Genomic DNA, 22,695 nt, shown 5'->3' on the forward strand with positions numbered 1-22,695 from the left:
TGAGCAGTAGCATAATACAATATCTTTTTTTTCCCCAGCACCATACAAGGAAATCACAAAACAGGTCACATATGTGGTTAATTCCTCTGGAGAGACAGTCAGAGAAGTTTCCTGTCAGTCATTTGGATATCCAGAGGCCAAGGTCACCTGGATGGTAGACAACAAGAACTTCACTGTGGTCCATAACACCAGCTACACACTAACTGCTGACAGATTGTTCAACGTCACCAGCACAGTCAGAATCTCAGCCATGTCTGATAGAACACTCACTTGCACCTTCTGGAACAAAATCACTCATAATCTAACATCTCTCACTTTCAATGTCTCAGGTAATCAAACTTTTCTGGACCTCTCAATATCTCAGCATTTATATATAGAGCCTGAAATCATTTTCACCTGTTTTGTCTTTTTCTTAACCATTCAATTTTTTCTTGTTAAGGCACCTTGTTATCTAAGTTGTTGTAGGATCTCTCTATATTAGGGTACAGCTACATGACTTTTTACAGAAATGTCGCGGGCCACAAAATGTGCGACTTGGCTGCAACTTGCTGTCGGCTATTTTAGAACTGTGTTGACAATGTTACCGTATAGCCGTATCCTTAGTCAAATACATTTTTTGAAACAGAAATGAAAGCACATGGCAGTATTACGGCTCTGTTTTGCACAAATCTGTAATAGGGTTCCCATAGAAGTTCATATAGGACCTAACTGTACCTCTGCATGCCTCCAATTTTGTAGGAAGAGCAACAGCTGTTTTTTTTTGGGGTTGGTTTCCATATAAAAAAATGTCAAGAATAGCATTACTTCTTTGTCACCTATGAACCACAAGTAAACTCATTGTAGATGCTGCGCATATTCATATCATCTACTGAAAATTACAGTTGATGCATTGATAATGAATGGAAGAACTCAGGGAGGTTGCCATGATCCACATGACCCAGAAAAGTAAGCATTGATTTCATGAATTGTCAGTGCCAAATCAAATCCACTGTCCATAAAACATAAAAATGTCCAAGGTGTTGTTTATATACTATAGTACACTGAGGACCACATTCAGTGGTTTCACATGTCATTGTTTATTGCTTTATTTAGTTTTTTTTATAATCTTTTGCAGAAAATGTAAAAAATGAAAAATCTCAAGGATGGAAACTTTCATTTGTCAGTTTGACAATATTAATTGTAATAGTTGTCATTATATTAGTGTATGGTAAGTCAGATCAAGTTATGTATTTGTAGATACATGTAACTGTGTTTCTCTCTAAGTAGTATAACCTCTATATGTTTTGTCAAATGAAAAGTGACAGGTCAACACGCCCCTTTTCTCGCCCGTCCCATCCACAACCCCTCCCAGTCCACCCTCCAAAAGCGCTGCCCATCACCCGTCCCAAACCACGCCTAAATTGCACCCATTCCACTTTATTCTGTCAAGCATCCTCCCCTTCCAATGTGCCCTTTCTGAAGCCAAAACACACCCTTATTTTTGCCCACAGAATCCATTTTGTGAAATACGGAAACCATTTTGTGATTTAGCAAAGCACGACAGGGAATGTGCGGACATGTTGAAAACATGTTCGGACATGTCTTAACCCCTTAAGGACTAATGACGTACATGTACGTCATTTCTTTCCGGGACGTACATGACGTACGTGACGTACATGTACTTCATGGTGATCGGGTGGGTACAGGAGCTGCACCCGCCCGATCAGCGGCAGGGGTCCGGCAGTCACTGATAGCCAAACCCCTGCTGCATGCGCCGGCATCGGTGAAATCACAGATGCCGGCGCATTAACCCTTCATGTGCCGTGGTCAGCGCTGACCGCAGCACGTGCGATGTTGGGCGGGGATCGGAGCTGCCATCGGGTCGCTGTGCTGCTGTGACGGGGACGCAATGGCATTGAAGGCAGCGCAATGTCTTCCTTAGGCATCGGGGCTGCCTTCTGGTGGAGAGCCTGTGAGATCCAGCCTGTGAGATCCAGGAAGCTGTATGAGTAATACACACTATATTACACATACAGCCAATGCATTCCAATACAGAAGTATTGGAGTGCATTGTAGAGGGGATGAGACCCCCAAAGGTTGAAGTCCCAAAGTGGGACAAAAAGAAAGTGAAAAAAAGTTTAAAAAATAGGGAAAAAAATACATATTATGTATCGTCGCGTCCATATCGAAGGACCCTATAAACACATCACATGACCTAACCCCTCAGATGAACACCGTAAAAAAAAAACTGTGCTAAATAAACAATTTTTTTGTCACCGTTCATCACTAAAAGTACAACACCAAGCGATCAAAAAAGCGTATGCCAGTCATAATAGTACGAATCTAACCGTCACCTCATCCGGCCAAAAATGAGCCTCTACCTAAGACAATCGCCCAAAACATAAAAAAAAATGGCTCAGAATATCGAGACATTGAAACATAGTTTTTTTGTTTTAAAAATGCTGTTATTGTGTAAAACTTAAGTAAATAAAAAAGTATACATATTAGGCTAGTTTCACACTAGCGTTCGGCTGTCCGCTCGTGAGCTCCGTTTGAAGGGGCTCACGAGCGGACCCGAACGCTTCCGTCCAGCCCTGATGCAGTCTGAATGGATGCGGATCCGCTCAGACTGCATCAGTCTGGCGGCGTTCAGCCTCCGCTCCGCTCAGCAGGCGGACACCTGAACGCTGCTTGCAGCGTTCGGGTGTCCGCCTGGCCGTGCAGAGGCGTGCGGATCCGTCCAGACTTACAATGTAAGTCAATGGGGACGGATCCGTTTGAAGATGCCACAATATGGCTCAATCTTCAAGCGGATCCGTCCCCCATTGACTTTCAATGTAAAAGTCTGGACGGATCCGCTCAGGCTAATTTCACACTTAGCTTTTTTTTGCCAGTATAATGCAGACGGATCTGTTCTGAACGGAGCCTCCGTCTGCATTATTATGATCGGATCCTAAGTAGCCTTAGGTATTGCCGCGTCCGTAAGAGCCTGCTCTATAAAAATATCACATGACCTAATCCCTCAAGTGAACACCTTATTTTTTTTCCATAAAAACGGTGTAAAAAAAAGCCTTTTTTTGTCACCTTACATCACAAAAAGTGTAATAGCAAGTGATCAAAAAGTCATATGCATCCCAAAATAGTGCCAATCAAACCGTCATCTCATCCCGCAAAAATAGTACCCTACCTAAGATAATCGCCCAAAAACTGAAAAAACGATGGCTCTCAGAATATGGAGACACTAAAACATGATTTATTTTTTTGTTTCAAAAATGATATTATTGTGTAAAACTTAAATAAATAAAAAAAAGTATACATATTAGGTATTGCCACGCCCGTAACGATCGGCTCTATAAAAATACCACATGACCTAACCCTTCAGATGAACACCGTAAAAAAATGTAAATAAAAACTGTGTAAAAAAAAGCACTTTTTTGTCACCTTACATCACAAAAATAGCAATAGCAAGCGATTAAAAAGTCATACGCACCCCAAAATAGCACCAATCTAACTGTCATTTCACTAAAACGTAATTTTTTTGTTTAAAAATTGTGTAAAACTTACCTAATATGTCAACTTTTTTTATTTATGTATCGCCGTGTCCATAATAACCTGCTCTATAAAAATATCACATGACCTATCCCCTCAGGTGAATACCATTAAAAAAAACTGTGTATAAAAAGCCATTTTTTATCACCTTACATCACAAAAAGTATAATAGCAAGCGATCAAAAAGTCATATGCACCATATAATAGTACCAATCAAACTGTCATCTCATCCTGAAAAATATGAGCCCCTACACAAGACAGTCGCCCAAAAAATAAATAAAACTACAGCTTTCAGAATGTGGAGACACTAAAAAATCTTTTTTTTTCAAAAATGCTTAGTTATGTAAAACTGAAACAAACAACCCAAAAATATTTGGTATTGTCGTGTCCGTAACAATCTGCTCTATAAAAATACCCCATGATCTAACCTGTCAGATGAATGTTGTAAATAACAAAAGATAAAAACCTTGCCAAAACAGCTATTTCTTGTTACCTTGCCTCACAAAAAGTGTAATATAGAGCAACGAAAAATCATATGTACCCTAAAATAGTACCAACACAACTGCCACCTTATCCCGTAGTTTCCAAAATGGGGTCACTTTTATGCAGTTTCTACTCTAGGGGTGCATCAGGGGGGCTTCAAATGGGACATGGTGTCAAAAAACCAGTCCAGCAAAATCTGCCTTCCAAAAACCGTATGGAGTTCCTTTCCTTCTGCGCAATGCTGTGTGCCCGTACAGCAGTTTACGACCACATATGGGGTGTTTCTGTAAACTACAGAATCAGGGCCATAAATATTGAGTTTTGTTTGGCAAGGGTTACTTGCTTTGTAACTGGAAAAAAATGGATTAAAATTTAAAATCTGCCAAAAAAGTGAAATTCAGAAATTTCATCTTTGTTTTCCATTAATTCTTGTGGAACACCTAAAGGGTTAATAAAGTTTGTAAAATCAATTTTGTATGCCTTGAGGGGTGTAGTTTCTAAATTGGGGTCATTTTTGGGTGGTTTCTATTATGTAAGCCTCACAAAGTGACTTTAGACCTGAACTGGTCCTGAAAAAGTGGGTTTTAGGCCTCATGCACACGACCGTTGTTTTATTCCGCGTCCGTTGTGCCTTTTTTCGTGATTTTCTGCGGCCCCATTGACTTTCAATGGGTCCGTTGAAAACTCGGCTAATGCACCGTTTGCCATCCGCGTCCGTGGTCCGTGGTTCCAGTCCATCAAAAAAATATAACCTGTCCTATTATTTTCACGGAAAACGGTTTGCGGACCCATTCAAGTCAACGGGACTGTTAAAAAACGCGGAGGCACACAAGATTGTCATCCGCGTCCGCGCGTCCGTGTCCGTTTTTTTCTATCATTTGCATGGCAAACCTGTCTTAGACTTTTTTTTACTTTCCTTTATGTCTGGTGGTCCTCCCCAAAAAAAAGGAAGACACACGGAAACAAAAACGGAAACGGATCACGGAACAACGGAACCCCATTTTGCGGAACGGAACACAACAACGGTCGTGTGCATGAGGCCTTATAGATTTGCTTCTAAACTTCTAAGCCTTCTAGCGTCCCCGTCACCATGAGAACGCCTGTGGGTTAGAAAATACCATCGGATCTGAAGTTTCCCTGAGATCGTGAAAACTCAGATCCGATTGTATATTCTAACCTACAGGCGTTTCCATGGTGACGGGGACGCTTGTCGGGGAACAGTATGCCAAGGTGGAATAGCAATACACATTGGAAAATAAAAGACGAATATTCTAAATAATGAATATATTCGCTATATTGCTATAACTTCGTCTTTTAGAATATTACGAATATTCTAAAAAACTAAGTAATAGCAATATAGCGAATATTCGTAAAATACACATATAGACTGCAATTTAGCTAATATAGTGCTATAGTATTTTTTTTTTTATAGTGTACATTTTTTCCAAAACTGAAGTTCAGAAGAGGCAAAAAAAGTGACAAAAAAAAAAGATTATAGCACTATATTAGCTAAATTACAGTCTATATGTGTATTTTACGAATATTCGTTATATATCTATAACTACGTTTATTAGAATATTCGTAATATTCTAAAAGACTAAGTTATAGCAATATAGCGAATATTCGTAAAATACACATATAGACTGCAATTTAGCTAATATAGTGCTATAGTATTTTTTTTTAATAGTGTACATTTTTTCCAAAACTGAAGTTCAGAAGAGGCAAAAAAAATTAGACTAAAAGACAAAAAAAAAAAAAGATTATAGCACTATATTAGCTAAAGTACAGTGTATATGTGTATTTTACGAATATTCACTATATTGCTATAACTTCGTCTTTTAGAATATTATGAATATTCTAAAAAACGAAGTTATAGCAATATAACGAATATTTGTAAAATACACATATTAGCCTAGCCATAGCCATAGGAAAGTTGCCTTATACAGTTAAAAGAACACGAATAATACGCAAATAATTAAATCGCATATTATTCGCGATAAATAGAATAATGACGAATATTCGATTTCGACGAATATACGACGAATATTCAATCGAATATTCTTGAAATATCGCAAAATCAAATATGGCATCTCCCGCTCATCACAAAATTTTACCACTGCCATGAAGTACAATACTTGACGAGAAAACTATCTCAGAATGGCCTGAATAAGTAAAAGCGTTTTAAAGTTATCAACACATAAAGTGACATGTCAGATTTGCAAAAAATGGCAGAGTCCTGAAGGGGTTAAGATGTTATTTAAGACCTGCCCTTTCTGAAACCAAGACACGCCCTTATTTTTAAATAATGCAATAACAATACAGATGAGGGAGCTCACCGGAATATAGCTCAGCCTTCTATACCACCTGGCTAATACAATAAAAGTATCAATAATTGGTCGGCTCTATAATATATATTTTTTAACCTCTTTAAAAAACAATAGCCATAAAATTATATACCATACATAATTTTCTATGAATCCCCATCTCATAAAACACAATCTACTATAATACCTTAAAATAACAATATAATAATATAGGCTCTGTATATATTGAGACTTATCATAACATAAAATATATTCACGGTCCCGCTAATTACTATTAATGCGGAGCTCACACACTGCCAAATTTTATTTTTTATTGCACAGCAAAAGGTAAGCAAGGTATCTTGTAGATGTTGGTTTGTTCAGGTTAGTATTCACAACTAATATTATATGGTCTTATTATGGCCGTTTTTTTATCTTGCAAAGTCATAAATTATTCAAATTAAGTTGCCGCTTAATGGTTAATTTCCATATGAACCACGCAGTTATTGTTGCAAGTTACTATAGTTGTTACTAACAAACTCAATTTCATAAACAGTATGAATAGTCATACGTGGTAGTCTGATGAGTAGCAATATTGTCCGCTTATAAATATTGTCTGCTTACCAGATCTCCAATGTTGATATGGATTTAGACATTTGTACATGACGCATCCGCCGAGTATGCCAAATCAGAGTTGGATATCTTTCAAATACCACCTACGCAAGCAAGTATTGAAACATTGCTTTATGTAGAGGTACAACCAATAGCGGCCATTGCCGACAAATGTGCCTTTGGAGTTCTTCATCTTGGGCAGCTGCAAATATTATTACGACCTAAATAACACTCTGTTACACGTCGTTTGCAGAATAGTTAGTTCGGACAATACGCCCATGCCTGACGGATCCCGCATCTGCCTTATTAACTACCCTTACCCTAACATGATTGTGTATTCAGTTCAGCCTTTTTAATCATTGCACTTAACACTCGGCGACACATTGATTTCATGAAGCGACAACCTTTATACGTATAGAGCGTATATAGAGTCCCTAATATATTACAATTCACAAACTTTAGCGGCCCAATTTACAGCTGGCTTATACTATAAAGATACCGCTGGGCCGTAATGTTGGTTTCACCACTATGACTTGCTCTAGAAGTGTGGAATTAATTAAACCTACTTACGCCGATATATTTAATCAGCCAGGTTAATACTGAACGGCCTAGATCTAACGATAAAGTTGACCAGAAACAAAAACTCCTTCTGTCTTATGTCTGCTGAGGCGACCCATTTTAAAGTCCAAATACAGCACGCGTCGCTGTAGGTCAAAAGAGTTCAAGTATCACCCAGTTGTGCTCTGTTAACCGCTAACGCAAAGTACTCGGTCGATCGAGCGGCGCTTAAAGTGTATAGCGACCCCGCATACTCGCATATCTAACCATGAGAATCTCTTTCTCGGAAACATTCCAAAAACAGTAATACTCACAATGACTCATTTTCCGGGAGTTACCAAAGAAATCCTTTGTGCTTCAGTCACAATAATGTGAATTATGCTGCCTTATATTTGGACGGACAACAGATACCCGCAAAAAACGTTTCAGCCTAATTTTCAAGGCAAATTAGTGTTTTTTTTATATATGTCGCTCGTACATATTTTGGGGAAGCAAAAGGCTTACAACGCTTTATCTGTGGATCGGTCAGAATTTTTGAACAGTTTCACTTTGTTCGCTTTTGATTTGTCGCCGGATCAAGAACCTGGCGGACATTTCTCTCTAGTAAAAAAAAAAGGAAATCTCAGAGCTGAAATTAGATTTGCTGAGCCGGTGCTAAGCACTATTAACATGATTGTGTATTTATGAAATTATTATTGAAATAAACAATAGAAGGGAGGTTTTATATGATTTTCAATAAAAAATGAATAGCTATGAAATTACCTGCGTTATCAAAGCTAACTTTCAAGCCCTGCGCATATTTAAAGGTGTATTTCCGTGCGATTTATTACCGAGAAATAAAATCATCGACCGTCCGGCAGCCTATATTGTAAATACGGACAATTCGTATCAGTGGATTTTAATTATATTGTGCAGGAATTATATATCTATTTTTTTGATAGTTATGGATTATCGCCTGCAAATGAAATATTTCCTGGTAAATTTACTAAATTTTTATTGAAAAATTCTATGATTATAAGGTATCAAAACAGACAAATACTGGACACCGTTAGTTCGGTCTGCGGGAATTATTGCATCTATATCTTACATTGTATTGCTAAAAAAATGTCTTTTGAAAATGTATTAAAAATATTCACAAGCGATTTTAGAAAAAATTACCGTGTTGTACGTGACTTTGTAACAAAGCGCTTGAAACAATTATGTCTACGTTGTTGTAATTACAAATATGCCTACTGGTGATGATCGAGCATGCTTGGCCAAACACTCGAGTCTCCTCCCCGCACGTTTGCTGGCTGCTACGCAGCCAATAAACGTACAATTAAGTACTGCCACTCAATTCAATGCCATAGCCATGTTACTGGCATTAGTGATTGGCTGGCTGGAACGCATCATCGGGTGCTATAAAGCACCCGATGACACGTGGTTCGGCCAGACTTAGCAAGGGAGAGCTGTTCTGTAGAATAGACAGATAGTGTAGGGAATTGAATTTTATTTTTTGGTTAGGCAGGGTTGGTGCTAGAGACCCAAAAGTCCTTTTAAGGACTATTGTTGTATCTGGCAGCAATATATATTATTAGCGCAACCTACCGTAAATTGCGTGCAATTGTTAGAGACCCAAAAGTCCTTTTAAGGACTATTGTTGTATCTGGCAGCAATATATATTTTTAGCGCAACCTGTGCTAAATAGCTTGCAATTGTTTGGCCGCTGTAGACAGCGACATTATCTGCTCTACATCTCCTGTGTAATGTGTGCGCAGTCTAAAAATATCTGTGACATCCAGTGTACTTTTTCCGTAGACTATGTCCACTGCGGACAGTTACATTACCTGCGCTACATCTCCTGTATAACTATTGTGCATCCTAAAAATATCTGTGACATCCAGTGTACTTTTGGCGTAGACGCTGCGGACAGTAACATTACCTGCGCTACATCTCCTGTTTAACGTGTGCGCATACTAAAAATATCTCTGACCGCCAATGTAATTTTTCCGTAGACGCTGCGGACAGCGACATTATCTGCGTTACATCTCCTGTTTAACGTGTGCGCATACTAAAAATATCTGACATCCAGTGTACTTTTTACGTAGACGGTGTCCGCTGTGGACAGTTACATTACCTGCGCTGCATCTCCTGTATAATCTCCATGTCCCAGTTTGCCGGGGCGGCACAGGATACCACTCTCGAAGTCACACCAGTGCAACCAGGTGGTCGGTTGGATTGCAGCAGATAATGCTTCTAGTCGGTTAAGCACCACCCTGTCTTCCACAAAGTCCAGTCTCAGTAGCCAAGAGTCTGGTCAACAGAATCCTCACCCTAATCCTCCTTCTTCCCACCATGGAGAGTCTTGGCAAACAAGTGATCCCACATTCGGATATTCCGAGGAGCTCTTTTCACCACCTTTCCATTATATGGGCCTCTCGCCAAGCCCGCTTGAAAAGGGGCATGAGGAGATCATGTGCACTGATGCCCAAACTCTCGAGCATCCACAGTCACAAGAAGATGACGGTGGGGAACGGCAATTAGTGTTTCACGAGGTGGATGATGATGATGAGAAATAAATGCCAATAAGTCAACAGCAATTAGTGTCTCAAGAGGTTGATGATGAGGATGAGACACAGTTGTCAATAAGTCAGGGGGATGACCAGAGTGAGGAAGTGGAAGAGGAGGTGGTGGACGATGAAATCACTGACCCAACCTGGGAAGGTGGCAAGCCGAGCGAGGACAGCAGTACAGAGCGGGAGGGATCTGCAGCACCACAACAGGTTGGAAGAGGCAGTGGGGTGGCAAAAGGTAGAAGGCGGGCCACACCAAACAGGCACGCAACTGTTCCCCGGAGCACCCTCTTGCGACAATCTCCCTTGCCAAGGGCTAGGTGTTCCGCAGTCTGGCACTTTTTTTAGGAAAGTGCAGACGATAAAATAATTTTCATTTGCAACCTGTGCCGTACCAAAATGAGCAGGGGCCTGAACACTAGCAACCTCACCACCACCAGCATGATCTGCCACATGGCATCAAAGCACCCTAATAGGTGGGCTGAACGCCTGGGTCCACAATCAGTGTCTGTGGGTCACACCACTGCCTCCTTATCCCCTGTGTTATGTGCTGGCCAATCCCCTGTCCAAGAAGCAGGCCAGGATGCCTCTAGCCCTGCACCTGGACCTTCGCAAGCACCATCAGCTAGCACATCCACTTCTTGTCCCAGCGCAGCGTACAGATGTCCATACCCCAGGCCTTTGAACGAAAGCACGAATACCCAGCCACCCACCCACAGGTCATATCACTAAATGCGCACCTTTCCAAAATGCTGGCCCTGGAAATGTTTCCATTTAGGCTTGTGGACACTGAGGCTTTCCGCAACCTGATGGCAGCGGCGGTCCCTTGATACTCAATCCCCAGCCGCTACAATTTTTCCCAGTGTGCCATCCCCGCCTTACACCAGCATGTGTCCGTAACATCACCCGTGCCCTGACCAACGTAGTTATTGGGAAGGTCCACTTAATGACTGACACATGGACAAGTGCTTGTGGCCAGGGACACTCCATTTTCCTGACAGCACACTGGATGAACGTTGTGGAGGCCGGGAGCGAGTCGTACCCTGGAATGGCACAGGTGCTATCAACGCCAAGGATTGCGGGCCCTACTTCCATCAGGATTTCTGCCCCTGCCTACATTAGTGGCTGCAACCCCCCCCCCCCCCTTCTCCTCCTCCGCATTCTCCTCCACTTCCACCTCTGAATTATCATCTTGCAGCACAGGTCAGCCATCAGTCAGTAGCTGGAAGCAGTGTTGCAATGCAGTGAGGAAGCTGCAACAGTCCATCCTTAAACTAATATGTTTAGGTGACAAAGAGCACACCGCCGCAGAGCTGTGGCAGGGTATAAGGGACTAGACTGATCTGTGGCTCTCGACACACAACCTACAACCAGGCATGGCTGTGTATGATAATGGCTGTAACTTGGTGGTGGCTTTGGAGCTTGGCAAGCTCACACACATACCATGCCTAGCCCACGTGTTCATCTTAGTGGTTCAGCGGTTTCTCAAAACCTACCCCAATTTGCCTAAGCTACTGGTGAAGGGGCGCCACGTGTGTGTCTGGCAACGCTGCAGCAGCGCTTGCAATTGCCAGCTGTTGTGCGACGTGAGCACGCACTGGAACTCCACGTTAGACATGTTGACCAGGCTTTGTGAGCAGCAGAGGGCAGTAGTGGAATACCAGCTGCAACTTGGCCGTCGTCTTTCCAGTCAGCTTCCACTCTTCACAAGTGGGCATGGATGGAGGTTTTACACAACTTTGAGGAATCAACTCAGATGGTGAGCGGTCCACTGAAATGCTCGCTGCTCACAATGAAGGAGGACGCTTTGCATGTGGAAATGGGGGAAGACCGTACACAGGGTGATAGCCAGACCACCCTCCGTTCGTCTTCTCAGCGTGAATTGGATGATGATGAGCAGGAGACGGTTGCCTCCGCTACAGAGGGTAGTACCCACAGCAGGTTTATTCCATCTGTTCAGCGTGGATGGGCCGAAGAGGAGGAAGAGGATGAGGAGATTGAGTCATCCTTCTGATGAGGACAGTGAAGTCTTGACTCTGGCACACATGGCTGACTTTATGTTATGCTGCCTTTCCCGTGACCCTCGCGTCATTCGCATTTTGGCCAACACTGATTACTGGTTGTTCACCCTTCTCGACCCCCACTACAAAGAGAACTTCTCATCTCTCATTCCTGTGGTGGAGAGGACTAGCAAAATGGTGCAATACCAGAAGGTCCTTGTGGAAAAATTGCTCCAAAGATTTCCATCTGACAATGCTGGCAGCAGAGTACGTCGTTCCTTGGGCAACCGAGGAGGGGAGACGAGGGGAACACACAGCAGTTCCAACAGAGGCAAGGCAACACTCTCCAAGGCCTGGGACAGTTTCATGACAACCCGCCAGCAACCTCACCCTGATGCTTGGCCTAGTGTCAAAAGGAGAGAAAAGTTTTGGAAGATGGTGAAAAAGTACGTAGCAGACTGTGTCAGCGTCCTTGATGATCCCTCTGTGCCTTACAACTATTGGGTGTCCAAGCTGGACACGTGGCACAAACTGGCGCTCTACGCCTTGGAGGTGCTGGCCTGCCCTGCCGCCAGCGTTTTGTCAGAGTGTGTATTTAGTGCTGCTGGGGGCATAATAACAGATAAGCGCATCAGACTGTCAACTGAAAATGCTGACAGGTTGACTCTTATCAAAATGAACAAGGCCTGGATTGCCCCTGACTTGTCTACTTCACCAGAGGAAAGCGGCTGAACATAAAGGCACTTTAAATGTGGCTTTTATGGTGTATTGAATACACTGTATTCCCATACACCCCTTCCACTACAAAAAAGGTATATGGTTCAATCTTGCTTTTCTCAGCCTCCTCCTCCATCATATCAACATGCTTATTAGGCTGCACTCGCTCAGCAGCAGGTCCTCAACTATAATTTTTTTTGATGGTCAGCTCAGCAGCAGACACTCACCCCTAATGTTTTCGATGGTCAGCTCAGCAGCAGGCACTCGCCCCAAATGTTTTCGATGGTCCGATCAGCAGCAGGCACTAGCCGCTAATGTTTTAGAGAGTCAGCTCAGCAGCAGACCCTCACCCCTAATGTTTTAGATGGTTAGCTCAGCAGAAGACCCTCACCCCTAATGTTTTAGATGGGCAGCTCAGCAGCAGGCACTCGCCCATAATGTTTTAGATGGTCAGATCAGCAGCAGGCCTTCTCGGCCATAATGTTTTAGATGGTCAGCTGGGCAGCAGACCCTCACACCTTATTTTTCTAGATGGTCAGACCAGCAGCAGGCCCTCACCCATAATGATTTAGATCATGGATGTCAAACTCATGGCCCTCCAGATGTTGCAAAACTACAACTCCCATCATTCCCTGATAGCTGTAGTATGCCCAGGCATGATGGGAGTTGTAGTTTTGCAACAGCTGGAGGGCCACGAGTTTGACATCCCTGATTTAGATGGTCAGCTCAGCAGCAGACAATCGCCCATAATATTTTGCTGTAGATGGTAAGTTCATCAGCAGGCTCTCTCCCATAATGTTTTAGATGGTCAGCTCAGCAGCAGGCCCTCGCCCATAATTTTTTCTATGGTCAGATCAGCAGCAGGCCCTCACCCCTAATGTTTTAGAGAATCAGCTCACCAGCAGACCCTCAACCATAATTTTTTCGATGGTCAGCTCAGCAGCAGCCCCTCACCCCTAATGTTTTATATGGTCAGCTCAGCAGCAGACTTTCACCCCTAATATTTTAGATTGTCAGATCAGCAGCAGGCCCTCGCCTCTAATGTTTTAGAGGGTCAACAGCAGGCCATCAATCATAATTTTTCAAGGGTGTGTATGATGCCCTCCTTTATGTGTAACAAAGTGTGTATTGGAGTGCCGGTTCCTTGTAATTTTTGGCAACCCTTTCAGTGCATAGGCTTTAGGAGTGTAGGAGTCCTACTACCTGAACAATTGTACCACAATGTGAATGAGGCCCTCCTTTATGTGATATACAGGTTGTATCAGAGTGCCTCTTCCTTGCAATTTTTGGCAGCACTTGCACTTTATATACAAGTAAATATACAGGAAAGAATGTTTCCTAACAATTTTTCCTCTAAAATGTATTTTATCTTCGGTTTTGTGCGTATTATTGTCAGTCTGTAAAATTGGCATACTACTTGGACAACATCATTCCCAGCAGCGACCTGGGAGTCCAAGATGCACCCAGACATCCTCCCCATGCTGTTCCCGAACCATTTCAGAGATGTTTCCATCAATTTCTGACCTTTTCATGTGAACCAGACACCCTCCCCTCTTCAGAGCAGGGGGTGCCTGGTTTAATGCTTGGGTTCTCCCATTGACTTTCATTGTGCTCGGCATCCTGAGGTGTTCTACTCGAGCACCCGAGCACGTTGGTGCTTGATCAACACTAGTGCCTACCCTACTGCGTTGTTGAAAAAATCTAACGTACTGCAGCATAAATAAAGACATTTTCCTTAAAACACGTCTGCCTTCGATTTTCGTATTGTATCAGCACCAGCCGAAGTAACTCAATTGGGTGAGCGTTAGACTGAAAAGCTAATTAAACACAATCGTGTATAATTAAAAATAATTTCCTAATGACCAAAATGATTTCTGTACTCTTAAATAACGTCTTAGGACATGTCAGGACATGTCTGAACATTCCCTGATGTGCTTTGCTAAATCACAAAATGGTTGCTGTTTTTCACAAAATAGATGCTGTGGGCAAAAATAAGGGCGTGTTTTGGTTTCAGAAAGGGCACGCCTTAAATAACGTCTTAGTACATGTCCGAACATGTCTTCAACATGTCCGCACATTCCCTGACGTGCTTTGCTAAATCACAAAATGGTTGCCGTATTTCTCAAAATGGATTCTGTGGGCAAAAATAAGGGTGTTGCCATAAGATGCTTGACAGAATAAGTTGGAATTTAGCCGTGGTTTGGGACGGGCGATGGGTGGTGCTTTTGGGGGGGAGGACTGGGAGGGGTTGTGGTTGGGACGGGCGATGGGCGGCGCTTTGGGGGTAGACTAGGAAGGGTTGTGGGCAAAGTGGACAGGAAAAGGGAGGTGTCAATCTGTCACTTTTCATTTGACGAAACATATAGAGGTTATACTACTTCTCTACATTAGATTCTAAGGAACCACTGCTGTTGTAATACATAGAGAAAATTTGGCATGATGGAATTTTTTTTTTACATCAGTTTTGCTTTGAGTTTGTATTGCAGTAATTTGCGATAGAATTCTGCCACAAAGGGATCTATAAATTTCCCCCATAGTTTCTTCCCCTTTTCTCTATTGTCAGGGAATTTTTTTTGACCTTTCATTTTTGATAGCTCCTTTGGAAAATGAAAGGTGGAATCTGATTGGTTGCTATGGGCAATTAAGCCAGTTCTATTTTACACCAGTTTGATAAATGACCCCAATAATGGTTTGCATAATTTTTATTAATTCGTTTTTGAGGGGGAAGGTATGAAAAAAACAGCAATTCTACCATTGTTTATTCGGTATAAATGGCATGATAACTTTCTAGGAGTCAGTACTCTTAAGGCGGTCTTAAACTTATTTTTCATATGTTTCTCCAGTTTTGCACAATAAAAACTCTTATTTTTTTTTTTTTTATAATTCATTTCTGTGTAGCTGCAAAGACCCAAAACATTTTAATTTTCCATTCACTGAGCTGTCTGAGTGCTTGTTTATTACAGGATAAGTTGTAGCTTTCATTGGTACCATTTTGGGGTATATGCAGCTTTTTTTTTAGCATGCGTTTCATTTTTTATTTTAAGTGAATGGGGCTGATCTGCGATACCAATCACCCCCATTGTACAGTGTACAGCGCTATGCTTAGTGAGCTGAGAGAAGGCCAAAGGGCCCTTTTTCCCAGGCCGAGAATCCTAAAGATAATTGCTAACGAGCGTTCATAGGAACGCTCTTTAGAAATTATCTAGCGGTGTAAATGTACTGTTGATTACCCGATGAATGAGCAAAAGAATTGTTCATCCGGTAATCCAATCATGCATACACAAAAATCTCTGTTTGCCGGCAGCAGATCATGCTGTGTAAACACGATTTTTAGAAACAAAATGGGGAAGAGCGATGGCATTAGCCATCAATCCTCCCCATACACTGGAGCAGATCACTGAGTGTAAATGCAGCAGTCTCCTTCACCCGCGAGCAGAAGATTGTCAGGAAGGAACTCATCCTTCTCGACAATCTGCTGCTCTTTCGTCCCATGTAAAGGGACCTTAAGGCACTACAGCAAGTGCTGATGCCTTCTCAAACATCTGATCGACGGGGATCCTGGGTGTCGGACCCACCACGATCGGATACTGATGACCTATCTTATGGGTGTGTTGGAGCAATAAAAAAAAAGTTGTGAAGGTGTTTCATTAGTGCCTACAGATTTTACTCTATAATATGTTTTTTTTTTCTATTGTTTTTTATCAACTTGCCACATCATATGTCAGCATTAAGTAGTGTACACTATCAAATTTGTAAAAAATTGTAGTCCAGTATGTGGATTTTGTTTGATTTTTAACAGTTTCCTGGTATATGACTTTGCTTTTTCACAGTTTCAGGGCGATACAAAAAATGTCATCAGTTAAGGACAAGCATCTGCACTGACACTCTCCGTATCAATGCTGATATGTCATCAGCAAATGAATATTCTAGCAGTCATTTTGGAAGCAAATCTGAGGACACAGTAGTTGGTAAATAATATAATTTACTATCTCTTTTACATTACAAGTTCTGGTGTAATTATCCAAAATTCCACTCATGCCATTCCAAAACTTTAAGAGAACTTGATTGAGTTGAGAAACTTAGAGAGATTTGCACACCCTCTGAGGCCTGGTGAAGTACCTCTTGATCCAGGTTATTTTTGCCTTGGTTTTACAAACATGTAGTTATAGTATCTGCACACTTCTCATTTCATGGCTAGTAGGTGTCAATTGTCTATCCTGTCTAACATTTTGAATTGTCAATGGGTAGGCAGTGGAACATTTACAAAGATCTGTTTTCTAGTGACTATATGTGCACATGAACATAATAGAGGGGGTCTCTCCTTGCAATCCGTTCTGTGAGCCAGAGATTTTAGATCCACTCTGAATAGTATGATATGATAGTACCACAGAGAACTTGGGGAATATATACTCCTCATCCATAACATTTGAGGGGTTAGCCAGTAATTTGATATTGATGGCCTATTCTCAGGATAGATCATCAATATCAGATCGTTGGAAGGTATTTCCAGCTGTTTGAAGAGGCTCCTGGAACACAGCGCTGTACATTGGATAGCGGCTATGTTTGGTACTGCAGCTTGGCCCCTTTCACTTGAATGTAACTGAGCTGCTCCTAAGCCATGTGACTGTTGTATGGCCTAGGAGGAAGCTTAAGTTTTCACAGAGAGCTGCCACCTCTTCGAAAATCTGATCGGCGGGGGTGCTGAGAGTCAGATCCCCACTGATCTGATATTGATGTCTTATTCTGAGAATGGGCCATTAATATCAAATTCCCAGATAACCCCTTTAAAACTATCTTTTTTAGGCTTTGTTCACATCATGTTAATGTCCCACATTTAACGTACAGTCAGGTCCATAACTATTGGGACATCGACACAATTCTAACATTTTTGGCTCTATACACCACCACAATGGATTTGAAATGAAACGAACAAGACGTGCTTTAACTGCAGATTAATTTGAGGGTATTTCCATCCAGATCAGGTGAACAGTGTAGGAATTACAACAGTTTGCATATGTGCCTCCCACTTGTTAAGGGACCAAAAGTAATGGGACAATTGGCTTCTCGGCTGTTCCATGGCCAGGTGTGTGTTATTCCCTCATTATCCCAATTACAATGAGCAAATAAAAGGTCCAGAGTTCATTTCAAGTGTGCTATTTGCATTTGGAATCTGTAGCTGTCAACTATCAATATGAGATCCAAAGAGCTGTCACTATCAGTGAAGCAAGCCATCATTAGGCTGAAAAAACAAAGCAAACCCATCAGAGAGATAGCAAAAACATTAGGCGTGGCCAAAACAACTATTTGGAACATTCTTAAAAAGAAGGAACGCACCGGTGAGCTCAGCAACACCAAAAGACCAGGAAAACCACGGAAAACAACTGTGGCGGATGACCGAATAATTCTTTCCCTGGTGAAGAAAACAGCTGGCCAGATCAAGAATACTCTTTAGGAGGTAGGTGTATGTGAGTCAAAGTCAACAATCAAGAGAAGACTTCACCAGAGTGAATACAGAGGGTTCACCACAAGATGTAAACCATTGGTGAGTCTCCAGGAAGGCCAGATTAGAGTTTGCCAAACGACATCTAAAAAAGCATTCACAGTTCTGGAACAACATCCTATGGACAGATGAGACCAAGATCAACTTGTACCAGAGTGATGGGAAGAGAAGAGTATGGAGAAGGAAAGGAACTGCTCATGATCCTAAGCATACCACCTCATCAGTGAAGCATGGTGGTGGTAGTGTCATGGCGTGGTCATGTATGGCTGCCAATGGAACTAGTTCTCTTGTATTTATTAATGATGTGACTGCTGACAAAAGCAGCAGGATGAATTCTGAAGTGTTTCGGGCAATATCATCTGCTCATATAAAGCCAAATGCTTCAGAACTCATTGGACGGCGCTTCACAGTGCAGCTGGACAATGACCCAAAGCATACTGCAAAAGCAACCAAAGAGTTTTTTAAGGGAAAGAAGTGGAATGTTCTGCAATGGCCAAGTCAATCACCTGACCTGAATCCGATTGAGCATGCATTTCACTTGCTGAAGACAAAACTGAAGGGAAAATGCCCCAAGAATAAGCAGGAACTGAAGACAGTTGCAGTAGAGGCCTGGCAGAGCATCACCAGGGATGAAACCTAGCGTCTGGTGATGTCTATGCGTTCCAGACTTCGGGCTGTAATTGACTGCAAAGGATTTGCAACCAAAAGTGAAAGTTTGATTTATGATTATTATTCTGTCCCATTACTTTTTGGTCCCTTAACAAGTGGGAGGCACATATCCAAACTGTTGTAATTCCTATACCGTTCACCTGATTTGGATATAAATACCCTCAAATTAAAGCTGACAGTCTGCAGTTAAACCACATCTTGTTCGGTTCATTTCAAATCCATTGTGGTGGATTTATAGACCTGACTGTATATACATGACGTATAAGTTAAACGGATGCCTCCAACGGATGCTGTACAGTCACATTCGTCACAATAGTGTTGCATTGTAAAAAAAAAAAGTATACATTTTTTTGCTGGTCTCTGCTGGATGGAAAAGCATACTGTAAATGCTTTTGCATCCTTTTTTTCTCAATGTACAGTACAGACCAAAAGGTTGGACACACCTTCTCATTCAAAGTGTTTTCTTTATTTTCATGACTATGAAAATTGTAGATTCACACTGAAGGCATCAAAACTATGAATTAACACATGTGGAATTATATACATAACAAAAAAAGTGTGAAAAAACTGAGAATATGTCATATTCTAGGTTCTTCAAAGTAGCCACCTTTTGCTTTGATTACTGCTTTGCACACTCTTGGCATTCTCTTGATGAGCTTCAAGAGGTAGTCACCGGAAATGGTTTTCACTTCACAGGTGTGCCCTGTCAGGTTTAATAAGTGGGATTTCTTGCCTTATAAATGGGGTTGGGACCATCAGTTGCGTTGTGGAGAAGTCAGGTGGATACACAGCTGATAGTCCTACTGAATAGACTGTTAGAATTTGTATTATGGCAAGAGAAAAGCAGCTAAGTAAAGAAAAACGAGTGGCCATCATTACTTTAAGAAATGAAGGTCAGTTAGTCCGAAAAATTGGAAAAATTTTGAAAGTGTCCCCAAGTGCAGTCACAAAAACCATCAAGCGTTACAAAGAAACTGGCTCACATGCGGACCGCCCCAGGAAAGGAAGACCAAGAGTCACCTCTGCTGCGGAGGATAAGTTCATCCCAGTCACCAGCCTCAGAAATCGCAGGTTAACAGCAGCTCAGATTAGAGACCAGGTCAATGCCACACAAAGTTCTAGCAGCAGACACATCTCTAGAACAACTGTTAAGAGGAGACTGTGTGAATCAGGCCTTCATGGTAGAATATCTGCTAGGAAACCACTGCTAAGGACAGGCAACAAGCAGAAGAGACTTGTTTGGGCTAAAGAACACAAGGAATGGACATTAGACCAGTGGAAATCTGTGCTTTGGTCTGATGAGTTCAAATTTGAGATCTTTGGTTCCAACCACCGTGTCTTTGTGCGACGCAGAAAAGGTGAACGGATGAACTCTACATGCCTGGTTCCCACCGTGAAGCATGGAGGAGGTGGTGTGATGGTGTGGGGGTGCTTTGCTGGGGACACTGTTGGGGATTTATTCAAAATTGAAGGCATACTGAACGAGCATGGCAACCACAGCATCTTGCAGCAGCATGCTATTCCATCCGGTTTGCGTTTAGTGGGACCATCATTTATTTTTCAACAGGACAATGACCCCAAACACACCTCCAGGATGTGTAAGGGCTATTTGACCATGAAGTAGAGTGATGGGGTGCTGCGCCAGATGACCTGGCCTCCACAGTCACAAGACCTGAACCCAATCGAGATGGTTTGGGGTGAGCTGGACCGCAGAGTGAAGGCAAAAGGGCCAACAAGTGCTAAGCATCTATGGGAACTCCTTCAAGACTGTTGGAAGACCATTTCAGGTGACTACCTCTTGAAGCTCATCAAGAGAATGCCAAGAGTGTGCAAAGCAGTAATGAAAGCAAAAGGTGGCTGCTTTAACCACTTCAGCCCCGCTAGGTGAAACCCCCTTCATGACCAGAGCACTTTTTACACTTCGGCACTACACTACTTTCACCGTTTATCGCTCGGTCATGCAACTTACCATACAAATGAATTTTACCTCCTTTTCTTCTCACTAATAGAGCTTTCATTTGGTGGTATTTCATTGCTGCTGGCATTTTTACTTTTTTTGTTATTAATCAAAATGTAACGATTTTTTTGCAAAAAAATGACATTTTTCACTTTCAGCTGTAAAATTTTGCAAAAAAAACGACATCCATATATAAATTGTTCGCCAAATTTATTGTTCTACATGTCTTTGATAAAAAAAAAATGTTTGGGCAAAAAAAAAAAAATGGTTTGGGTAAAAGTTATAGCATTTACAAACTATGGTACAAAAATGTGAATTTCCGCTTTTTGAAACAGCTCTGACTTTCTGAGCACCTGTCATGATTCCTGAGGTTCTACAATGCCCAAACAGTAGAAAACCCCCACAAATGACCCCATTTCGGAAAGTAGACACCCTAAGGTATTCGCTGATGGGCATAGTGAGTTCATAGAACTTTTTATTTTTTGTCACAAGTTAGCGGAAAATGATGATGATTTTTTTTTTTTTTTTTTTCTTACAAAGTCTCATATTCCACTAACTTGCGACAAAAAATAAAAAATTCTAGGAACTCGCCATGCCCCTCACGGAATACCTTGGGGTGTCTTCTTTCCAAAATGGGGTCACTTGTGGGGTAGTTATACTGCCCTGGCAATTTAGGGGCCCAAATGTGTGAGAAGAACTTTGCAATCAAAATGTGTAAAAAATGACCGGTGAAATCCAAAAGGTGCACTTTGGAATATGTGCCCCTTTGCCCACCTTGGCAGCAAAAAAGTGTGACACATCTGGTATCGCCGTACTCAGGAGAAGTTGGGGAATGTGTTTTGGGGTGTCATTTTACATATACCCATGCTGGATGAGAGAAATATCTTGGCAAAAGACAACTTTTCCCATTTTTTTATACAAAGTTGGCATTTGACCAAGATATTTTTCCCGCCCAGCATGGGTATATGTAAAATGACACCCCAAAACACATTCCCCAACTTCTCCTGAGTACGGCGATACCAGATGTGTCACACTTTTTTGCTGCCAAGGTGGGCAAAGGGGCACATATTCCAAAGTGCACCTTTCAGATTTTGCAGGCCATTTTTTACACATTTTGATTGCAAGGTACTTCTCACACATTTGGGCCCCTAAATTGCCAGGGCAGTATAACTACGCCACAAGTGACCCCATTTTGGAAAGAAGACACCCCAAGGTATTCCGTGAGGGGCATGGCGAGTTCCTAGAATTTTTTATTTTTTGTCACAAGTTAGCGGAAAATGATGTTTTCTTTTTTTTCTCTTTTTTCCTTACAAAGTCTCATATTCCACTAACTTGCGACAAAAAATAAAAAATTCTAGGAACTCGCCATGCCCCTCACGGAATACCTTGGGGTGTCTTCTTTCCAAAATGGGGTCACTTGTGGCGTAGTTATACTGCCCTGGCAATTTAGGGGCCCATATGTGTGAGAAGTACTTTGCAATCAAAATCTGTAAAAAATGACCGGTGAAATCCGAAAGGTGCACTTTGGAATATGTGCCCCTTTGCCCACCTTGGCAGCACAAAAGTGTGACACATCTGGTATCGCCGTACTCAGGAGAAGTTGGGGAATGTGTTTTGGGGTGTCATTTTACATATACCCATGCTGGGTGAGAAAAATATCTTGGTCAAATGCCAACTTTGTATAAAAAAATGGGAAAAGTTGTCTTTTGCCAAGATATTTCTCTCATCCAGCATGGGTATATGTAAAATGACACCCCAAAACACATTCCCCAACTTCTCTTGAGTACGGCGATACCAGATGTGTCACACTTTTTTG

The 22,695-nt window shown here is 41.9% G+C and overlaps 1 protein-coding gene across 2 annotated transcripts in view; it reads left to right on the top strand.

Moving 5' to 3' along the window:
* Positions 1–22,695, top strand: part of LOC122932494 (programmed cell death 1 ligand 1-like) — a 62,107-nt gene that overhangs the window by 31,659 nt on the left and 7,753 nt on the right. The window contains exons 4-6 of one of the 2 annotated variants that reach the window (XM_044286944.1): positions 39–329; positions 1,115–1,207; positions 16,584–16,721. In XM_044286944.1, the coding sequence (XP_044142879.1) occupies positions 39–329; positions 1,115–1,207; positions 16,584–16,721 (522 nt within the window). The remainder of the gene's footprint in view (positions 1–38; positions 330–1,114; positions 1,208–16,583; positions 16,722–22,695) is intronic. The other variant, XM_044286953.1, reaches the window with a different exon arrangement.

This window comes from Bufo gargarizans, chromosome 1 (assembly GCF_014858855.1).
Source record: "Bufo gargarizans isolate SCDJY-AF-19 chromosome 1, ASM1485885v1, whole genome shotgun sequence".
In the NCBI taxonomy this organism is placed as follows: domain Eukaryota; kingdom Metazoa; phylum Chordata; class Amphibia; order Anura; family Bufonidae; genus Bufo; species Bufo gargarizans.